General features: G+C 62.0%; 1 protein-coding gene across 1 annotated transcript in view; it reads left to right on the top strand.

The window, feature by feature from the left end:
• NAV1 (neuron navigator 1) overlaps window positions 1-18,146 on the top strand; it is a 61,131-nt gene extending 42,985 nt beyond the window's left edge. Inside the window, exons 6-31 of the mRNA XM_085307706.1 lie at window positions 3,016-3,154; window positions 3,453-3,750; window positions 4,388-5,081; window positions 5,181-5,630; window positions 5,867-5,908; window positions 6,125-6,273; window positions 7,080-7,250; window positions 7,883-7,935; window positions 8,149-8,172; window positions 8,275-8,352; window positions 8,836-8,919; window positions 9,091-9,202; window positions 9,912-10,033; window positions 12,321-12,517; window positions 12,632-12,794; window positions 12,996-13,170; window positions 13,523-13,620; window positions 13,747-13,842; window positions 14,022-14,181; window positions 14,279-14,514; window positions 14,604-14,758; window positions 14,958-15,029; window positions 15,330-15,526; window positions 16,068-16,186; window positions 16,430-16,627; window positions 17,368-18,146. Coding sequence (XP_085163832.1) covers window positions 3,016-3,154; window positions 3,453-3,750; window positions 4,388-5,081; window positions 5,181-5,630; window positions 5,867-5,908; window positions 6,125-6,273; window positions 7,080-7,250; window positions 7,883-7,935; window positions 8,149-8,172; window positions 8,275-8,352; window positions 8,836-8,919; window positions 9,091-9,202; window positions 9,912-10,033; window positions 12,321-12,517; window positions 12,632-12,794; window positions 12,996-13,170; window positions 13,523-13,620; window positions 13,747-13,842; window positions 14,022-14,181; window positions 14,279-14,514; window positions 14,604-14,758; window positions 14,958-15,029; window positions 15,330-15,526; window positions 16,068-16,186; window positions 16,430-16,627; window positions 17,368-17,463 — 4,378 coding nt within the window. The 3' untranslated portion in view covers window positions 17,464-18,146. The remainder of the gene's footprint in view (window positions 1-3,015; window positions 3,155-3,452; window positions 3,751-4,387; window positions 5,082-5,180; window positions 5,631-5,866; window positions 5,909-6,124; window positions 6,274-7,079; window positions 7,251-7,882; window positions 7,936-8,148; window positions 8,173-8,274; window positions 8,353-8,835; window positions 8,920-9,090; window positions 9,203-9,911; window positions 10,034-12,320; window positions 12,518-12,631; window positions 12,795-12,995; window positions 13,171-13,522; window positions 13,621-13,746; window positions 13,843-14,021; window positions 14,182-14,278; window positions 14,515-14,603; window positions 14,759-14,957; window positions 15,030-15,329; window positions 15,527-16,067; window positions 16,187-16,429; window positions 16,628-17,367) is intronic.
• Window positions 18,147-18,364: the final 218 nt, after the last annotated feature.

Below are 18,364 nucleotides of genomic sequence, written 5' to 3'. Positions count from 1 at the left end.
GCGCGGCCGCCGGCCCGGGCCGGGGGCACCGTCGGGCCCGGCGCGGCTCTGCTTCCCCTTCCCCTTCCCTCCGGGCTCGCCGGTGTCCGCGGGCCGGCCGAAGGCGAAGGGCCGAATCGTCGCTGTCGGCCCGTCTCAAGCGGAGGGCCCGAAGCGCGGGCAGGAGTCCGGCACGCAGGCGTCGAGCAGCTCCGTGGGGCGCTCCGTGGGGCGCTCCGTCCCTCCTGGGTGCCTTCGCGGCGCAGCGCCGCGCCTGGGTGCCGAGCCCGTCCCCGTCCCGAAGGCTCGGCTCCTCCGCAGGACCCGCGTGGGGACTTGGCCCCCGGCATCCCCCCGACCCCACTGGGGAGCAGTGCCGGGTGGGACTGGAGGCTGCTGCGGGTGAGCCGCTCCTGCCCAGGGGCAGCCGAGATAGTGGACGGCGGCCGGTAGCCCTAAGCGAGGGCACCTTTGGGTGTCTGCGCGCTGCTTCGCAAAGAGACCCGGCTCATGGCACGCGCCCCACGGGCCAGCATGCCCAGAGCTGGGGCCGCGCGCCGGTCCCTTGCGAGGCGACTGCATCCAGACTCGGAGCCGTCCCGTGCTCTTGCTGTCGCTCTTGGACGCTCTTCTCCGTGGCGGACGTGCCGGTGCGCCCAGCTCCCCAGGATGCCTCTCGATCCCCGCTTTTAACGGCCGGCTTGTGCCGTGCGGTGAGCTGTGCCTTTCCTCCTGCGATGCGGCTCCCAGGGGCTTGCCCTGGGTGTGCAGCACTTCTTTCTCCCTGTTTGACTTAGGGCTGCTAAGAGGGGGGCCCCATCGCGTGCTGATTTAGCCCACGATGCTGGCTCTGCTCCGCCGGGGATTCTCTGGACTCCCGGAGCTTGTTGCCGCCCTGCGGGATAAGTTTGGYGCTGGCAGAGGCCTTGGCGTCGGCCCGGTGGGTCTGCCAAACCCCAACTGGTGGGGGACGGAAAGGCCCCGGGCCCTGCTGGATTGCAGCCGTGTGCCTGAGCCAAGCGGCTTCCCGAAGGTCCTGCCTTGCTCCGCGCGGTGCCCAGCACCATTGCAAGGATGCTGCATGGGAGCAGCGGCCTCGGGGTGCTGATGTGCCGAAGGGGGAGAGGAGCTTTTGATTCCTGCTCTGGGACCGGGATTTCTGACCCCGCAAGAAGTCCCCAGGAGCAGGGGCCGGGAACAGGAAGATCTGCGGAGTGGGGCAGCCCCGCGGTGCTTCCCAGGCATGTGGTCATAACTAAATCCCTTGCTGGGAAGCAGCATGCGTGGGGCTGTCCCCAGAGCTGCCGTGGCCACAAAGGCGACCGCGTCCCCTCCTGGGTGGCCCTGCTCCTGGAGGGATTTCCTACAGTGCGTGGCCACTGGACTACCGGCCTTGCAGGGCCGAGAGCGAGTTTGACTGCAGGGAGGGAGCTTTGGAGGTGGCATGGATGCCTGGAGGACCTGTCGCCCAAGAGGGAGCTGGGGCCATGCTGGTGGGTCATGGAGAGCGGGGGTACGCGCTGATCTTGAGTAGCAACTACCCTCCTGGCTGGGCATCGGTGGGCACATAAGGACATAGGCGTGCGTGCGAGCSAGTGGCGGGCTGAGGAACGACGATCCTTGGCACCGTTTCGCCACTCCGTGGAGCTGCAGGCACCGTTTGGGGCCTTGGCCGGTATCCGGTGATGAAAAAGCGGGCGATACGGGGCTGTTTGGAGGGTCCTACGGTACCGAGGGTGCACAAGCAGCAAAGGCTGCTGCCCTGCGCTCCTGCTCGCAGCCCGCTTCCCCCTGCGTTTTATGTTGTTTCCAGCTTGGTGTCTCCCAGCACCCGTTAATTCCTGGTGAAACTCTTCCCTTGAGAAACGTGGCCTCCTCTTCACCATAAATCCCCCCTCCCGTGGGGTTCACCTCCTGCTGGAGCGGGCCGCCTCGCGGACAAGGCCGTGCCGTGGCGACCTCCGCCGACATCGGGGCCCTYGGTCGGATAACGGGCACGGGGAGCGCTGCCGACCGCATCCCTCCGCCTCTGCTCCCCCTCTCCTCCGATGCTGCTTGTCCTTCTCAATGCTTTCCTCCGCCTCGGGGCTTTCTCAGGGGCTGCGCAGGCCTCGCTGAGCTGAAAGGGGCCGTGCTCATCCCGCTGGAAGAAGCTCCGTGCCCATCTGTGCTGGCTCGCCCGGAGCGCAGGACGGCCCAGCGGGCAGCCGCAGCCTCCTGCGTCCCGCCGAGGGGTCTGACCCTCTTGAAGGTCTCCCTAGGCAGGCTGCGTTTGCAGGAGCCGCTCATCCGCTGGCTGTGGCCAGCGTGCCACTCTGGGAGCCGGAGGGGTGCCAAAAAATGGGATACTGCTGCGGGCTGGAGAAGGAGCGTAAGCGGCGCAGGGTAGGAGCTGCCTGAGGTGGGGTGGAGGCCCCGGGCCGGCGGCCGAGGGAAGGCTCTGGCCAGTCCCTGCCCCTTCTGCGAAACCTCCTGGCCTCCGTGGAGGGAGCTCGGCGCCTGCCCTGTTTATTTGGCCTCTGTGCTAGGAAACGAGCTGTGCGGGAGCCGTCGACCGAGCCTCCGGATCTGCCCTGGGTCCCGCTTCTTGCAGCCTGGAGGCTGCGGGGCTGGCAGTGCCCCTGTCCCATGGCAGCCGGGCTCCTCGGTGGGATGCGTGAGGCCAACTGGAGCCCTGTGGCAGCATGAGCTGGCCGTTCCCCCAATACTCGGCACCTCTGGGTGTCCTAAATTGAGGGGTTGTGCGGTTGGGTTGGGTTGGATCTTGTGCGCCAGCAAGGCTGGAAAGTTGCAGCAGGTTGGGATGGAGCCAGGGTTGGCTGCCAAGCGTTGGCTCCCTGCCGCGGCCCTGCAGCGGGCGCTAACCGGAGTGGAGGCTTGAGCCCAGGGCTACTGCTCGTGCTGGGCTGGGTCCATCGGGTGCTGGCGGGTGGCAGGATGTGCCCGTGCTCCCCGGAGAAGAGCCGGCAGAGCCTGTGCCCCCCACTACGGGAAGAGGGTGGGTGAGAGGGTCTCACACTGGTTCTCCCCTTGCAGCTGGGATGAGAGCAGCTCCATCAGCAGTGGCCTCAGCGATGCCTCCGACAACCTCAGCTCTGAGGAGTTCAATGCCAGCTCCTCGCTCAACTCCCTGCCCTCCACCCCCACAGCGTCACGGAGGAACTCGGCCATAGCGGTAGGTGCCTACGTCACCCTATGCGGCCGTGGACCTCGGCACCCTTCATCCCACAGACCCTGGTGGCGCTTTCTCTGTGGGAAGGAGAGGGTGGAGGTTGGAGGGTCATCTACTTTCCCTTCCCATCCTTGCGGTACGGGTGCTGCATGGGGAAACCAAGACACAGCACGGGCCAGGGTGCAGTGATTCAGCAGAACTGGGAGCACCCTGGGGTGTGCGGTGTCTCCCTTTTCCCTGCTGGATGTGGAGCCCTCGGATGCTGGGGTTGGGAGCGTCCCTGACTCCGGTCTGCCCGCAGCTGCGCACGGACTCGGAGAAGCGCTCGCTGGCGGAGAGCGGGCTGAGCTGGTACGGTGAGGCAGAGGACAAGGCCGCCAAGAAGCTGGATTACGACAGCAGCAGCCTCAAGATGGAGCACGGCTCCTCCAAGTGGCGGCGGGAGCCCTCGGAGAGCTGCGAGGAAGCACTGAAGGGTGGTGAGCTGAAGAAGCCTGTTAGCCTGGGCACCCCAGGGTCCCTCAAGAAGGGCAAGACCCCTCCGGTAGCGGTGACCTCCCCCATCACCCACACGGCCCAGAGCACCCTCAAAGTGGCAGGTGAGGCTGGATTTGGGGAGGGTCTCCTCTGACAGGGAGAGGTTTTGGTGTCTTCATGTGCCTGCCCTGGGCCAACTGGCCATGGGGGTGACCACGGGGACCCCTGGCTGTGCTCAGACCCAAATGAGCTGGAGCAGAAGGTGGTTGGGTTCTCTTTGACATCCTCACGGGCAGGGTTGTGGGACCTTGTCACCCTGCAGCTGCTTGCTGCCTTGATGCTCCTGCAGGCCTCAAGACRTTCACCCATCTCACTGAGGCCACCAGCGTCGGGCCCCTTCAGTCACCCCAGGGCATCTCCACAACATTAGGTGTGTCCATGTGGGCAATCAAACCACACGCGTGACGTGACCTTGCCTTATGTGGGATCAGCCATACCCTTATGGCCCTCTGGCCAAGCTCTACTTCTGCGGGGYTGTGCCTGCCCTGTGGCTGTGTCTGCCCTGTGCTGGACTGGGGGCTGGCCCTGTGCGTCGGGGTCCTGGCCTTGTTCTGCCCCAACACCTGGGGCGATGGACATCTCTCTTCCTTGCTGCCACATCTCCTCCATCTCCAAAGCTGCTCTCGGATCAGGGCTAGGTTGGACCTTACRTCTCCTCCCTGTCCCTAGGACATTAACCCTTCCTTCCCTGCCCGCCAGGCAAGCCTGAGACCAAAGCCACTGACAAGAGCAAGCTGTCTGTTAAGAACACGGGCCTGCAGCGTTCCTCTTCCGATGCCGGCCGCGATCGCATTGCTGACGCCAAGAAGCCACCCTCGGGCCTCACGCGCCCCTCTGCCTCCAGCTCCTTCGGCTATAAGAAGCCGGCTCCCACCACCGGCACTGCCACCGTCATGCAAGCCGGGGGCTCAGCCACCTTGGGCAAGATCCAGAAGAGCTCCGGCATCCCTGTCAAGCCAGTCAGCGGGAGAAAAACGAGCCTGGATGTCTCCAATGCGGCTGAGCCTGGCTTCTTGGCCCCAGGGGCCCGATCCAACATCCAGTATCGGAGCCTGCCCCGGCCAGCCAAGTCGAGCTCCATGAGCGTTACGGGTGGCCGCAGTGCGAACCGTCCTGTCAGCAGCAGCATCGATCCCAGCCTGCTAAGCACCAAGCAGGGCAGCATCTCAGTGTCGCGGCTCAAGGAGCCATCTAAGGTCGGTGCGGGCCGTGGCACGCCGGCCCCAGTGAACCAGACTGACCGTGAGAAGGAGAAGGCCAAGGCCAAGGCTGTGGCACTTGACTCTGAGTGCGTGAACCTGAAGAGCATCGGCTCGCCCGAGAGCACCCCGAAGGCCCAGGCCAACCTCCCGCCGGCGGCCAAGGTGGCTGAGCTGCCCCCCACGCCACTCAGGTATGACTGCCCTCTGCCTCTGAGGACAGCGGGTGCCTGGCATGGTTGTGCCCAGTGCCYGCATCTTGCTTGCCCCCGATAACACTTTTATTCCCACAGAGCGGCTGCCAAGACCTATGTGAAGCCTCCCTCGCTGGCCAACTTGGACAAGGTCAACTCGAACAGCCTGGACTTGCCCTCCTCCAGCGAGCTGCACCCCCCGCACGCTGCCAAGCTCCAGGACCTGCACCCAGCTGGTGGGCACCTCACGCCTTGCTTCAGTCCCAGTCCTGCCCCCATTCTCAACATCAACTCGGCCAGCTTCTCCCAGGGCCTGGAGCTCATGGGCGGCTTCAGCGTTCCCAAGGAGGGCAGGATGTACCCCAAGCTCTCAGGCCTGCACCGCAGCATGGAGTCCCTGCAGATGCCCATGAGCCTGCCCAGTGCCTTTTCGGGAGGCAGCACCCCTGCCCCTGCCCCTGCTGCTGTCCCCCCTGCCAGCACAGAGGAAGAGGAAGAGGCCAGTGAGCTGGGCTGGAGCGGGAGCCCCCGGCTTGCACATCTGGACAGGTACGGCAGGAGAGAGGGCAGCAGGCCGCCAGGGCACGGCGCTTCTGCAGGCTGAGCTCCCTCCAGCCATCCTGCTGTGGCCTTGGCCCGCCTCGGAGGCTCTYACCTTGCTGTTTTGGGGGAAAAGCCGTCTTTCGCATCCCCACAACTCACAGCGTGGCCCTGAGGGTGCTGCCCTGTGGCACCTTCCCTCCCTCTGTGCACGGATGTGACTGATCTTTTCTTTTCCCTTCCAGCACCAACCGCGACAGGAATACGCTGCCCAAGAAAGGGCTGAGGTAAAAGACCCAAAATCCCAGAGTCGGGCAGGATGGTGCTGGGGAAGGGAGCGGGTGCCTGGAGGTTTCCTGCCACCTGCACCCGGAGCATGGGGCCAGCGGTGCCCTCCGTGCTGGGGAAGCYGAGCGGACCCACGGGAGGCCCCGAGGCCGGTTGGCAGGAGGTGGGACAATGTCCACACCGCCTCACTGTGCCCATCTCTCCTCCGCCCCCAGGTACCAGCTCCACTCCCAGGAGGAGGCCAAGGAGCGGCGCCATTCCCACACCATCGGTGGGCTCCCCGAATCGGACGACCAGCCGGAGCTGCCCTCGCCCCCTGCCCTCTCCGTGGCGCTGGTCGGGAAGGGTCCACTCACCAGCATCGGTCAGTGCCCTCCTCTTYGCCCAGCGTACACCAACCCAACGTGTCCCACCTGCCCTCCATGCACCCTGGCTTGCCACAGGGTGCTGCAGAGCAGTGCCAGGGCCTGGCCCCAGAGCCTCATGCTGCYGTTGGGTTGAGGGCCAGCAGCAGGCTGCTAACGGGACCTGCAACTGATTGCTGACGCTGTTGTGGGTGCTGGTTTTCTCCGTACCTTGACACCCCCAGCAGCCTTGACACTTGGTGTCTCGTGTCTTTGACCCCCCACCARGGTGCTGGGTTGCAGCACGGGGGCCCGGGGACATAATTCATCCTCTGCTTTAGGCTGTTTGATCCATCCTCGGGTCTCTGCCCTCATCTCCCTGCTCCTCCAAGGGTGCCCATGGCCCAGGCCCTGCTGAGCCAGGCATGAGTCCTGCCTGCTCTTGTTGGGACCTGGGTGTTTCCTGCTGGTTTGAGGGATGCAAGTGATAGAGTTGGGGCTGCCAACTAGGGACAATGAGAGATGTACCCAGAAGTGCTGGGCTCTAGCACGGTTGTGCCTGCTTTACTGCAGTGATGCATTTATTTCTCTGCTGTGTTCACTGTGAAACRTTGCCTCAGGTGTTGGGGTCCAGGCTCTCAGCGTGTAAATCTGCAATTTAGCTTTCCTCCAATCCCCCTGCTTTGGGACCACGATCCCTGCTTCCTGTCCCATTCCTGGCTCCTGTGGATTGCTCCCGCCCTGGCTTTCCCAACCCTGATCGCTAGGCCCGGCTCGGGAACCGGTGTGACTCTGACCCTGCTTCTCCCCTGCCTTCTCCTTGCAGTGAGCCCCACTGCTGCCACCACCCCGCGGATCACCCGYTCCAACAGCATCCCCACCCACGACTCCACCTTTGAGCTGTACAGCACATCCCAGATGGGCAGCACCCTCTCCCTGGCAGACAAGCCCAAGGGCATGATCCGCTCGGGCTCCTTCCGGGACCCTGTGGATGACGGTGAGAGTGTGCTGCGCTCCTGCCCTGGGCTGAGGGGGTCTCCCCAGGAGCCGAAGGGTGGCGTGTCGCTGTGGACCCTTGCCCCTTCTTCAGGGTGCTCCTGATGGCTGGGGTGGTGTGTGCAGTCCTCAGCACCGGTGAACAGGGAAGCCAGCCTAGAGGGGCTAAGTGCAGAGCTCCAGGCTGCCACCAGCTCTAACCCACGCAGGTGCCTGGCAGGGCAGGTTCGGGCCCTGTGGGATGGTGCCCAGCATCCCTGCGTTGACACTGGTGGCATCAGAGAAGGGGGGATCCAGGCAGCCAGAGAGGGTGGCGCTCAGCGCTCGATCCAGGCTCAGTGAGCGAGGAGGGTGTGGACGGAGGGTGCTCCCCCACGCTGCRCCGCAAACGATGGCAGCAGCGAGCGTCCGGGCGGCATATGGGGAGTTCGACGGCCGAGTGCCGAGAAACGGGCAGTGCTGTGCAGCCACCGTCCCTCCCTCGGCCTCTCCCTGGATTGCAGGCTTCTTGCGCAGCCCCTCCGCCAGGCAGTCCTCGCCCTGCTGCAGTGCCCTGCGCGTTCACCCCGTGGGGAGCGCTGCCCTCCCCCAGGCCAGGGGCAGCCTGACGCAGCCTGTTTTACTCTGTTGCAGTTCATGGATCGGTGCTGTCCCTGGCGTCGAGCGCTTCTTCCACCTACTCCTCCGTAAGCGCTGCCTCCGGGCAGGATGCCCTTGCAGGGCTGCAGCACCTTGTGCATGGCTGTGGCAGGGGGTGGCGTGGGGAGGGGAGGGGAAAGAGGGGCTGAGCGGTGCGGGGGCTCTGTGCATGCCTCTGCCTCGTGCTGAGCCTGTCCGTGCCTTGCTGCCGTCCTGACTTGCCTGCCTCTGTCTGTCTCTCTTTGCCCTTGCACTGCCAGGCTGAGGAGAAGATGCAGTCCGAGGTGAGCCCGCGCCCTCCGCTCACCGCCTGGCCCCGCTGTCTCTGCTGCCGCGGCGCAGGCGAGTGCCTGACCCCTCTCACTCTCTCCGCTCTTTCCCTGCAGCAAATCCGCAAGCTTCGCCGTGAGCTGGAGTCCTCGCAGGAGAAGGTGGCCACCCTGACGTCCCAGCTGTCGGCCAACGTGAGTGCCCGTGGGAGCTGGCCCGGCCCCGTGTCCCTGCCTCCTGGCCCCACGCCGCCCCTTTGGTGCCCAGTGTGAGACAGGCTGCTCTGCGGCACGCGGGGCTGCTGCTTGCCTGCGAGAGCCTTGCTCTCCCTTGGGGACCCCCTGTGAGCCTGCCTGTGGTGGTCCCTGCTCTGGGACAAATGCTGGGGCCACAGAGTGGAGGGACGTCATCTTGCAGAGCCTCCCAGGTGGATCCCATCTCCCTGCCCAGCTTGGGGACATGCCGTCCTTGTGATCAGCCCCTACTCTGGCACTCAGCACCTCTTCTTGCATCAGTTTCTGTCCTACTCTACCACTAGTCTCCTCCTCCTCCAAGAGAAACCCCTTCTGCAGCCTCCTATGTCCCAGGCCAAGTGACTCCAATGGTCTCAGCAAAGCCACCCAACAGCGAGTGTTCTCCTGGCAGTRGGTGCTCACCCATCTCTCCATCTCTCTCAGGCCAACCTGGTGGCAGCTTTTGAGCAGAGCCTGGTGAGCATGACATCCCGCCTGCGGCACCTGGCTGAGACTGCTGAGGAGAAGGTGGGTGCCACAGGGGGCCCTGAGTGGGCACCGGGGTGGCATTGGCAGTGTGGAGGGTTGTCATGGGGCTGGGGAATCAGCCAGGGCTGCATCGCTGCACCCAGGGGTGAACCTGCCGTGGCCCCTGCGCTGGCGGGGTGAGCTCCATGGCTTCTGGCTCCACCTCCCCAGGACACGGAGCTRCTGGACCTGCGGGAGACCATTGACTTCCTGAAGAAGAAGAATTCGGAGGCCCAAGCTGTGATCCAAGGGGCCCTGAATGGCACCGACGTCACACCCAAAGGTGAGGCCTGGTGTGGCAGCCTACTGACCTAGCCCACGTTGTGCCCCAAACCCCAGAGAATGGGCCCCACCATGGGGTTCCCACCCTGCTGGCACAGGTCCCCYAGGACAGGAGCCCCCTCACGTGAAGTGTTTGGCCAGGAGGTAGAGCCCTTCAGTTAGCAGCTCTTCCCCACCAGGGATCCCTGAGTGTCCGAAAGCCAGGGCAGAGCAACCTGACAGCCAGGGTGCTCTCAGCACGGGAAGTCTCAGCTCTAATGTGTGGAAGGAGTGGGATGGTTGTCCTCCCTGGACCACCTCCCTGCCGGGCCCTTGGCCAACAGCGTGTTGTTAGCTGCTGATCTTGGCTTTATTCCTGTGAGTGCTGTTTCTGGCCAAAAAACCCTGATGTGAGTTTGGCAAGGATGTGGCCTGGAATGAGCTGAGCATCGTGTGTTCTGTGCGTCTCCCAAAGGTTTGGATTCACTGCCCCAAGTGGTGGCACCCGTGTAATGCCTGACCTCCAGGTTGTCTTCCAGGGCAGCTCTGAGAGCAGAAAAGGTGGTTTTCTGGGCCAGAGGGAGCAGGGAGCCCACAGGGAGGAGAAAAGCATTGCAGTGGTCACCGAGTGGGCTGGGAGGGGTGCGCAGGTGGCTCCAGTGCTGGGGTGGATGGGCTGACAATTTTGTTCCTGTTCTCTTTTTCTTTTTGTGTTTTCTTGCTGGCCCCAGAGTTGCGCATCAAGAGGCAAAACTCCTCTGACAGCATCTCCAGCCTCAACAGCATCACCAGCCACTCCAGTATTGGCAGCAGCAAGGACGCTGATGCCAAGAAGAAGAAGAAAAAGAGCTGGGTGGGTTGGATAGGGTGCTRTTGGGAGAAGTGGGGCTGTGGGAGCTGCTGGTGGGATCTGGCTGGGGTCAGGCCTGCAAGCCAGCCGCTCTCTGCCCATCTTGACATTGTGGTGTCAGTCCTCTCTGTCCCCTGGGGACAGCACTGGTGAGGAGCATATAGCCACCATGGATTTGTGTCTTGATATGCCAGTCGGGACCTTCTCTGGGACTTCTCCAGCCCCTCCAGGAGTTTTCCAGCCCTGATCTTGCACGCCTGGTCCCTTATGGTCTTTCCCACATGTTTCTCCCACCCCATGCTGGTGCTAGCCATCCAGGGTGCCAGGACCTGGCCCCCCAGACACCTTGGCTAGCTAGCCACTTCCCTGCACCCAGGCAGCTCTGAGCTGGACGTGTGATTAAGTCTTGCTTTGTTTTGTTTCTCTCCCCCTATGCCGACCTCAACCCTTTTTTTCCAGGTGTACGAGGTAAGTCCTGTGCCGTCCCCTCCACCCCATGCTGTGCCCGGCCAGGGCGCTCGTTCCATTTCCAGCGGGACGGCACTCATGCCACTAACCATCCCATCCATCCCACCGGCGCTAACCCCTCGCATGGGCCACCCCAGTGCCCCGCGCCAGGCCTCGCAACACTTTGGTTGTTTCATGGGATGGTAAGGCCARAATACCCAGGCAGCTGGAGGGGCTGGACTGCTACGGGGCAGCTTCACTTCACAGGGGTGTCTCAGAGCATGGAGTGCCCACCGCAAAGCTCAGGACATTGGCCTCCAAAATGAATGAATGACCATGGTTTTGGAGAGGGACCCTGAGGGTTGCAACCRCATGTCCTATGTCCTTTTTAAACTTGGTGGGTTGAGGTGCTGCAGCTGGGGTGACGGTGGCTGGAACAGAGCTGCCAGGGCACTAGACCAGCTGGCAGAGGGAGCATCGAGGTGGAAGGAAGGGCTCAGTAGRTGGGGACCATCCTGTTCTTGCTCCAGGAGTCTTTCCTGACTCCGTGTAGCCAGGATCTCAGCAGCAGAAGGGACCCTGGCTTCTGGTCCACCTGCCTGTGACTGTATGGCATGGTGCTACCTGTCTCCACTTGCTGGGATTGCATGCAAGGCATCGTGGTGCCCAGCACAGACCCATGACTCCTCATCCAACCCCAAGACCACTCTGGAGAGCAGCACAGCTGCAGGCYGCTGAGCCATGGCCTTGCAGGAACCTGGGATGCTCCGACGCGTCCCCAGAGGCACAGACAGGTGTGGAGTTGCCCTCTCCCCATCAGGACCCATGCAAGGCTTCCTTGCTCTTTAGCCRTCAGCAAAACTTGACTCCCACCTTGTTCTTAAATTGAAATGCAGCATTTTCCCTTTTTGAGGAGATACCTAGGCCCGCCTGCCTAGTGCCTGTTAGGTGATGGGCTGGATCGTGCCTTCTCCCTGGCCCATTCTCCTCCTGCCTGCCCTCAGAGCAGGCCCTGGCCCTGCAGGGCACATGCTGTGAGCCTGGGGCACCCCAGGGTGCCTGTCCTGCTTCTCTCTTGGAGGTTGGTGGCATGTAAGCGGGATGCAGGCACGGTTCGGCCCCTGTGCAGCATCCATCCGCTCTGCTCGGCACGCCGCTCACCTGTCCGTCGCCGTGTGTGTGCTGTGCGCAGTGTGTGCATGCTGCATGCCCGGCCGTGATGCTGACCCACTGCTTGCACACCAAGCTCGTCTGGCAGGGTGGCTGGCCTCCATGGGGGGCTGGCTGGCCCTCTGCACCCTCCAGCAGGACCCCACACGGCATAGGGTAGGTTAAGGATGAAATTGTCCACTTGCACCCAGACCTAGGCTCTGTGGTGGCTGGGGCACCCCGTGGTGCTCTTGCTGGGACAGCAGCTCGGGGGGGGGGAGCATGAGACTGGAGCCAGCCCTTTGCCATGGACCAAGGCACTGTGGTAGTCCCCAAATACCCCAGTGTGTGGGTGCTGGGGGAGCTTCACAGGAACATGGATTCTCTTCCATGGGGATTGATGCTATCCAGGCTGGAGCTGTGTCTGGAGGGTTGTGTGAAGGGCCATGTGCCCCCCATATGTCAGCAGAGCAGGGTTGGACTGGTGCCGTCCCTGGGGCGGCAGTGGTGATAGRGCTTGCTCCTGCCTTGGTGATGGGTATATGGTGTTATTGGCCCTGGATTGAACTGTCCATTGGTCCTGAGCAGATGGGGGCTGCACTCCTGCCTCTGGGCAAGATAGGGCCGTGCCRGACCTGTGGTTAAAAGGCCGTATGGACTGGCTGTTCCTAATGAGGATCTTTGTCTCCTGTAGCTGCGAAGCTCCTTCAACAAGGCCTTCAGCATCAAGAAGGGGCCCAAATCAGCCTCATCCTACTCAGACATCGAGGAGATCGCCACGCCGGACTCATCGGCCCCATCCTCCCCTAAGCTGCAACACGGCTCCACGGAAACTGCCTCACCCTCCATCAAATCCTCCACATCCTCCTCTGTGGGCATCGACACGGCTGAGTACGTGCGCCTGGGGCAGGTGGCAGAAAGCATAAAAGGCCTTTCTCAGTGCCTGGTTCTGCTCTAAGTGCCTGCCTCAGATTTGAGCAAGCTTTGATGTCTCCCTTGGCACAGGCTCTTCCAGGCCCATAGCGAGGGGGAGCCGGAGAAGAAAGAAGTGTCGGAGCTGCGGTCAGAGCTATGGGAGAAGGAGATGAAGCTGACGGACATCCGCTTGGAGGCCCTGAACTCTGCCCATCAGCTCGAGCAGCTGCGGGAGACCATGCACAACATGCAGGTGAGGGCTGGGACCCCGAGCCATTGCTAGACCCCAGTGTTGTAGCCCCTGACCACAGCATGGACCCTGGGGTGGTGAGGACAGAGGCCTCAGAGCTGAGAGCCCAGCTCCTTGGTGTGTCTGGACTCTGGGTCCCATAGTGTAGGGGATACTGCCTACACTGAGTCCTCTTCTCTGGGCTGTAACGTGGTTCTCCTGCAGCTGGAGGTGGATCTCCTGAAGGCTGAAAATGACCGACTCAAAGTGGCTCCGGGGCCCTCGTCAGTGCCAGGCTCCATACCTGGACATGTCACGAGCACATCAGCCTCCTCTTCGCCGCGGCGCTCACTGGGTCTTGCCCTCGGCCATGCTTTCAGCCCTAGCCTGGCGGATGCAGGTGGGGATGATAGAGAGCTGGTGGTTGGGAAGGGCTGGGGCATGGACTTGCACGCGAGGGGCGATGCAGGAGCACCCCTGGGAAGGCTGGCCACCTTGCACCATGACCTGCGCAGAGATGTCAGCCCACTTGTGCCCCGCAGAGGATCTCCCCCATGGCACAGCATGGCCTGAGCCCTTGGGAGAAGGTTGCTGGTGGGAGCATGCTCCAACTAGTCCAGACACCACACAGGGCCCTGTCGCACTGGTGGTGACATGGTTGGCTGTGGCAGGATCTGGTTCAAGCTAGGCATGGTCAGGCCCTGTTGCTTGGCTTGCTGTGCTGGTACAGCCTGACTCTGCTCTGTCCCCAGATGTGTCCCCTATGGACGCCGTCAGTGCTGGCACTCAGAAGGATGAGCTAACACTGAGGATCGTGGTGCGCATGCCACCCCAGCATATCATCAAGGGGGTAAGTGCAGGTTGTATGGCRAACCTGATCTCCTGTGGAGCTATGGCCCTACACGAGGTACAGAGGACACTTATCTAGGGCTGGGTACAGTGTTCCAACTCTGCATGCCTTTTCTTTGTCCCCTAGGACCTCAAGCAGCAGGAGTTTTTCCTGGGCTGGACCAAGGTGAGCGGGAAGATTGACTGGAAGATGCTGGATGAGGCTGTCTGCCAAGTCTTCAAGGTAGGAGCATAATGACTCTTCTGAGAGCCATCCTCTTCCCCTGCTCCCTCCGCCTTCTCAACAGTGCCTGGCACAGCCCAGGTCCTTTCTGGGGTCTCCTGGAGCTGCTGAGCACCTTTTTGCCTTCTGCCAGACCTTGAGGCCTGAGGTGCTGACAGTCCTGCTCCTTTTCCACATAGGATTATATCACCAAAATGGATCCTGCTTCCACCCTGGGACTCAGCACTGAGTCCGTCTATGGCTACAGCATCAGCCACATCAAGCGGGTCCTGGACACRGAACCGCCGGAGCTGCCGCTCTGCCGCCGGGGCATGACCAGCATTGCYGTGACACTCAAAGGTCAGTATGGCAGAGAGGGCTCCATCGCTGTCCCATCTTCCCTGGCCTGCATTGCCATGGCAGGAGAGCAGGACCCTCAGCCCTCTCCTGCCTGCAGGCTTGAAGGAGAAATGTGTGGACAGCTTAGTCTTTGAGACGCTCATCCCCAAGCCCATGATGCAGCATTATATCAGCCTCCTGCTGAAGCACCGGCGGCTCATCCTCTCGGGACCCAGTGGCACYGGCAAGACCTACCTGACCAACCGCCTGGCTGAGTATCTTGTGGAGCGCTCAGGCCGGGACGTCACCGAGGGCATTGTCAGCACCTTCAACATGCACCAGCAGTCCTGCAAGGTGAAGGCACGTGAAAGCTGGTGCTCTTCCCATTGGCACTGATGCCACAGCATGGCCCCACGCTTGACACGTGGCCTCACTTGTTTCAGGACCTGCAGCTGTACCTCTCCAACCTGGCTAACCAGATCGACCGGGAAACGGGCACAGCGGATGTGCCACTAGTGATCCTCCTGGACGACCTCAGCGAGGCAGGCTCCATCAGCGAGCTTGTGAACGGTGCACTCACCTGCAAGTACCACAAATGGTGAGTGCCTGGCTGCGTCCCCTCCGGTGCAGCCTCCCAGGTGTGCACGTGCTCCCACTGTGCTCGCAGGGATAGGGCTGCAGGGCCACACATGTTAACTCTGCTCAGGCCTGCTGTCATGGGTGGCCCTGAGGCTCTGCTGTGGGTGGAGGCAACACTGGGTGCTCTTCCTCACRAATCCTGTCTTGCTTTCTCTCAGCCCCTACATCATTGGCACCACCAACCAGCCCGTGAAGATGACTCCGAACCATGGCCTCCACCTCAGCTTCAGGTGTGGATCAGATATCCCCAGCAGGGATGGGGAGTATCCCCCTGGGGTTGGGAGGTCCAGGGACCRTCACTTTTGTCCCAGGGCATTCCTGGGGACATTCTGTGGATGGAGGCCTTGATGAGGATTAAGCCCCAGGCCCTGTTGCCCCAGAGGGGTCAAGCTCTCCAAGCCTGCGCACAGGTAGTATGAGGGTGCTAGGAGGTTTCTCAAGGGTGCAAGAACCCGGGAAGAGTGCTGAGAAGCAGGGATGCATTTGGGAGACCCATCCCTGAGCGCCCAACTTCCCCTCCTCCCCCCCAGGATGCTGACCTTTTCGAACAACGTGGAGCCGGCCAATGGCTTCCTTGTGCGCTACCTGCGGCGGAAGCTGCTCGAGTCGGACACAGACGTCAACGCCAACAAGGAGGAGCTGCTGCGTGTGCTGGACTGGGTGCCCAAGCTCTGGTACCACTTGCATACCTTCCTGGAGAAACACAGCACTTCAGACTTCCTCATTGGTACAGCTTGGCTGCACGCCTCCCTCCTCTACCTCACGTCAGTGGGAGGCCRTGGGAGGGACATGGGACAGGGGTGAAATACCCTCAAAGGAGGTTGGGGAGCCAGTGCACTGTCTCTCRTCCTTCAGCCCCACACAGCCACGGGTGATTTGCCAAAATACCACCCAGACCCTTGGCTGAGTGTCATTGGTCCCCCTGCCCCGTGGGACCTGTCACTGTGGTGTTGGCCAAAGTTGCCTCCCTTTTTGGCACCCCTCCCTGGCCGCAGAGGACCTGGTTTCTCTCAGGCTGATCTCCTGCCTTGCCACGTTCTTGGGAGTGTAGATGGATGTTGGGAGTCCCGTTGTTTGCTTTCTGCTCCYGTGTTTTGGGCAGATACTGTGCTGGGTGCTGCTCGGGACACAGTTAAGTCCAAGGTGCCCTCTACAGCACTGAGACTGGCAACACGGCTTTCCTGCCCTGTCACTGCGCTGGCATGGATTTGGGTGGCCGAAACAGGAGGACCGAGTTCCCAGCTTTTCTCTCTGCCTTCTCTCTGCAGGTCCCTGCTTCTTCTTGTCCTGCCCCATTGGAATTGAGGATTTCCGGACCTGGTTCATTGACCTGTGGAATAACTCAATCATCCCCTACCTACAGGAGGGGGCAAAAGATGGTCTTAAGGTACCTAGATGAGCTCACAGGGGCACAAACCTGGGCCCAGCTCCGAGGGGACATGCTGGCGCAACAGTCCAACAGGATGGGGGAGAGGGGAGGTGCTGGGACCACAGGTGCAGATGACTTCTCTGTTGCTCCCTGCCCTGATCCCTGTAGCAGGAGGTAGCACCATGCCCAGGGCTTGGACACTGTGACACCAAGCTCCAGCCTGCAATGAAGAACCGTCTGCCTCTTACTCCTTGCCTGCAGGTCCACGGACAGAAGGCGGCCTGGGAGGACCCCGTAGAGTGGGTGCGGGACACCCTGCCCTGGCCGTCAGCGCAGCAGGACCAGTCCAAGCTCTACCACCTGCCCCCACCCACCATCGGGCCCCACAGCACAGTTTCCCCCGCTGAGGAGCGCACTGTCAAAGACACGACACCCAGCTCCCTGGATGCGGACCCTCTGGTATGGCTGTGTTGTGGGTTGTRCTGGGCACCACAAGGGGGACAGGGTGGTACTTGCTGCAGGGAGAGAGCAGGATCAAACTGCGCATCATTTTCCATTTTTTTTTTGTTTGTTTAAGAAGCCAGATTTAATGATGCAGAAACCTTCCTCGCTCCTGGGAGGAGTGATGGGTGCAGGACGGGGGCACTAGTGCCACTCTGTGCCCCGAGCTATGTTTGTGATGAGCACTGGCCAGCGAGCGAGTGGGGCCAGCGTGGTGCATCGCATCCAACCTGCCAGGGTGAAGCATCGTATCTGCAAGCACACACTAACCAGGGCTTGCGCCAGGTCCCTATGGGTCACATGTGGAGAGRCTACTAGAGGACACCAGGCTGCCGCAGATGGTGTCAGCTGATGTGCTGGGACCTTCCTGCCTACCTTGGCACACTTGGCCTTGGCCATCCTTGCTGGGTCCAAGACTGGATCCTGGCAATGGGAAAGGATTTGCAGCATCCCTTGGTCTTGCTTTCTGCTTTAGGAAGTCTTTTGGGACGGCCAGTTTGTATGGGAGGGCTGGGTGCTCTCGGCTCTCTGGGAAGCAGGGGTTCATCCCGGGCTTCCCCAGGGCGCCGGAGGGTGCTCATCATGCCTGGGGCCTTTTGTTCCCATCTGGCTTAGTCCCAAGTGCTCCCTGCCAGGACACGGGCCATCCTCGTGGTGGTGGTGGGTGACAAAGCGTTCTCCGGGCCCTCTCCCTGCAGATGGCCATGCTGCTGAAGCTCCAGGAGGCCGCCAACTACATCGAGTCTCCAGACCGAGAGACCATGGTGGATCCTGACCTGCAGTCGACTCTCTGAGGCCTGGATGTGCTGGCCCAGGCAGAGGGGGAGCCAGACGCCAGCCGTCGCTCCTGCTGGGCTGCTCTTCTTTCCCTTTGGTATCCTGGCKCGCGGGGCTGGCGAGTGAGCAGAGAGGACTGGGGCTCCGGCGCGTCCTGGTAGAGCGTGGGGAAGCTCGGCTCATCCGTGGGCGAGCGTGAGGTGCCGTCTCCCCTCCCGACTCTGGGGGTAGGAGAATCCTGGTTTCTCTTTTTTTTTTAATTTTTTTTTTATTTTATTTTTTTCTTGTCTCTCTTGCAAACTCTGGGGCTTTGGGGCAGGGGTGACCGCTGTGGCCGGGCACCCACTGCAGGCAGTCGYGGGAAGGCCCCTGCGTGGGGCAGGGACCCCACGGGAGCTGCCTGGGGCGAAGCTGGGGGCACGGGAGGAGCGTGCGGCCGCCRAACGAGAGCGCTTTGCGTTTGCACGTCCAGCTCCGCGGCCCTCTCCTTCCAGCCCCCCGCGTTGGCGGAGGGCGAGCGAYGGAGGAGCCGCCGCTGCTGCGGGAAGCGCTGGCCGCGCTCCAGCGGAGACTGAGCGGGCGACAGGCGAGCGCGAGGAGGAGCACGGCTCTCACTGCTATCTCTGTACGTTCCCTGTTTACCCTGCATGGCAGTCGCTGCAACCAGGAYAGCCCAATAAACCCTGCTTTGGTTATTTTATTTTATTTCTCCCTACTCCCATTTTCCGTTGGCCGAGTCCAGACTTTGCTTTGGTCCCTTTTCTTTTTTTCTTTTTCCTTTGTTCTGGTTCTTTTGCTCTCTCCCGGCCTGGAGCCTGCGGCCTGGTGCCCGTCGCTTCCCCTCGAGCGGCTCCCTTTGCTTTTTGGTTTCTTTTGCAGCCATCGGTCCCACCACTCAAACCACCTCTGTCACAAAAC

This window comes from Rhea americana, unplaced genomic scaffold (genome assembly GCF_003343005.1).
Source record: "Rhea americana isolate MKP2758 unplaced genomic scaffold, rheAme1 scaffold_261, whole genome shotgun sequence".
NCBI lineage: Eukaryota > Metazoa > Chordata > Aves > Rheiformes > Rheidae > Rhea > Rhea americana.
Note: the sequence above shows the minus strand (reverse complement) of the source record. Positions and strands in the feature narration are given on the sequence as shown.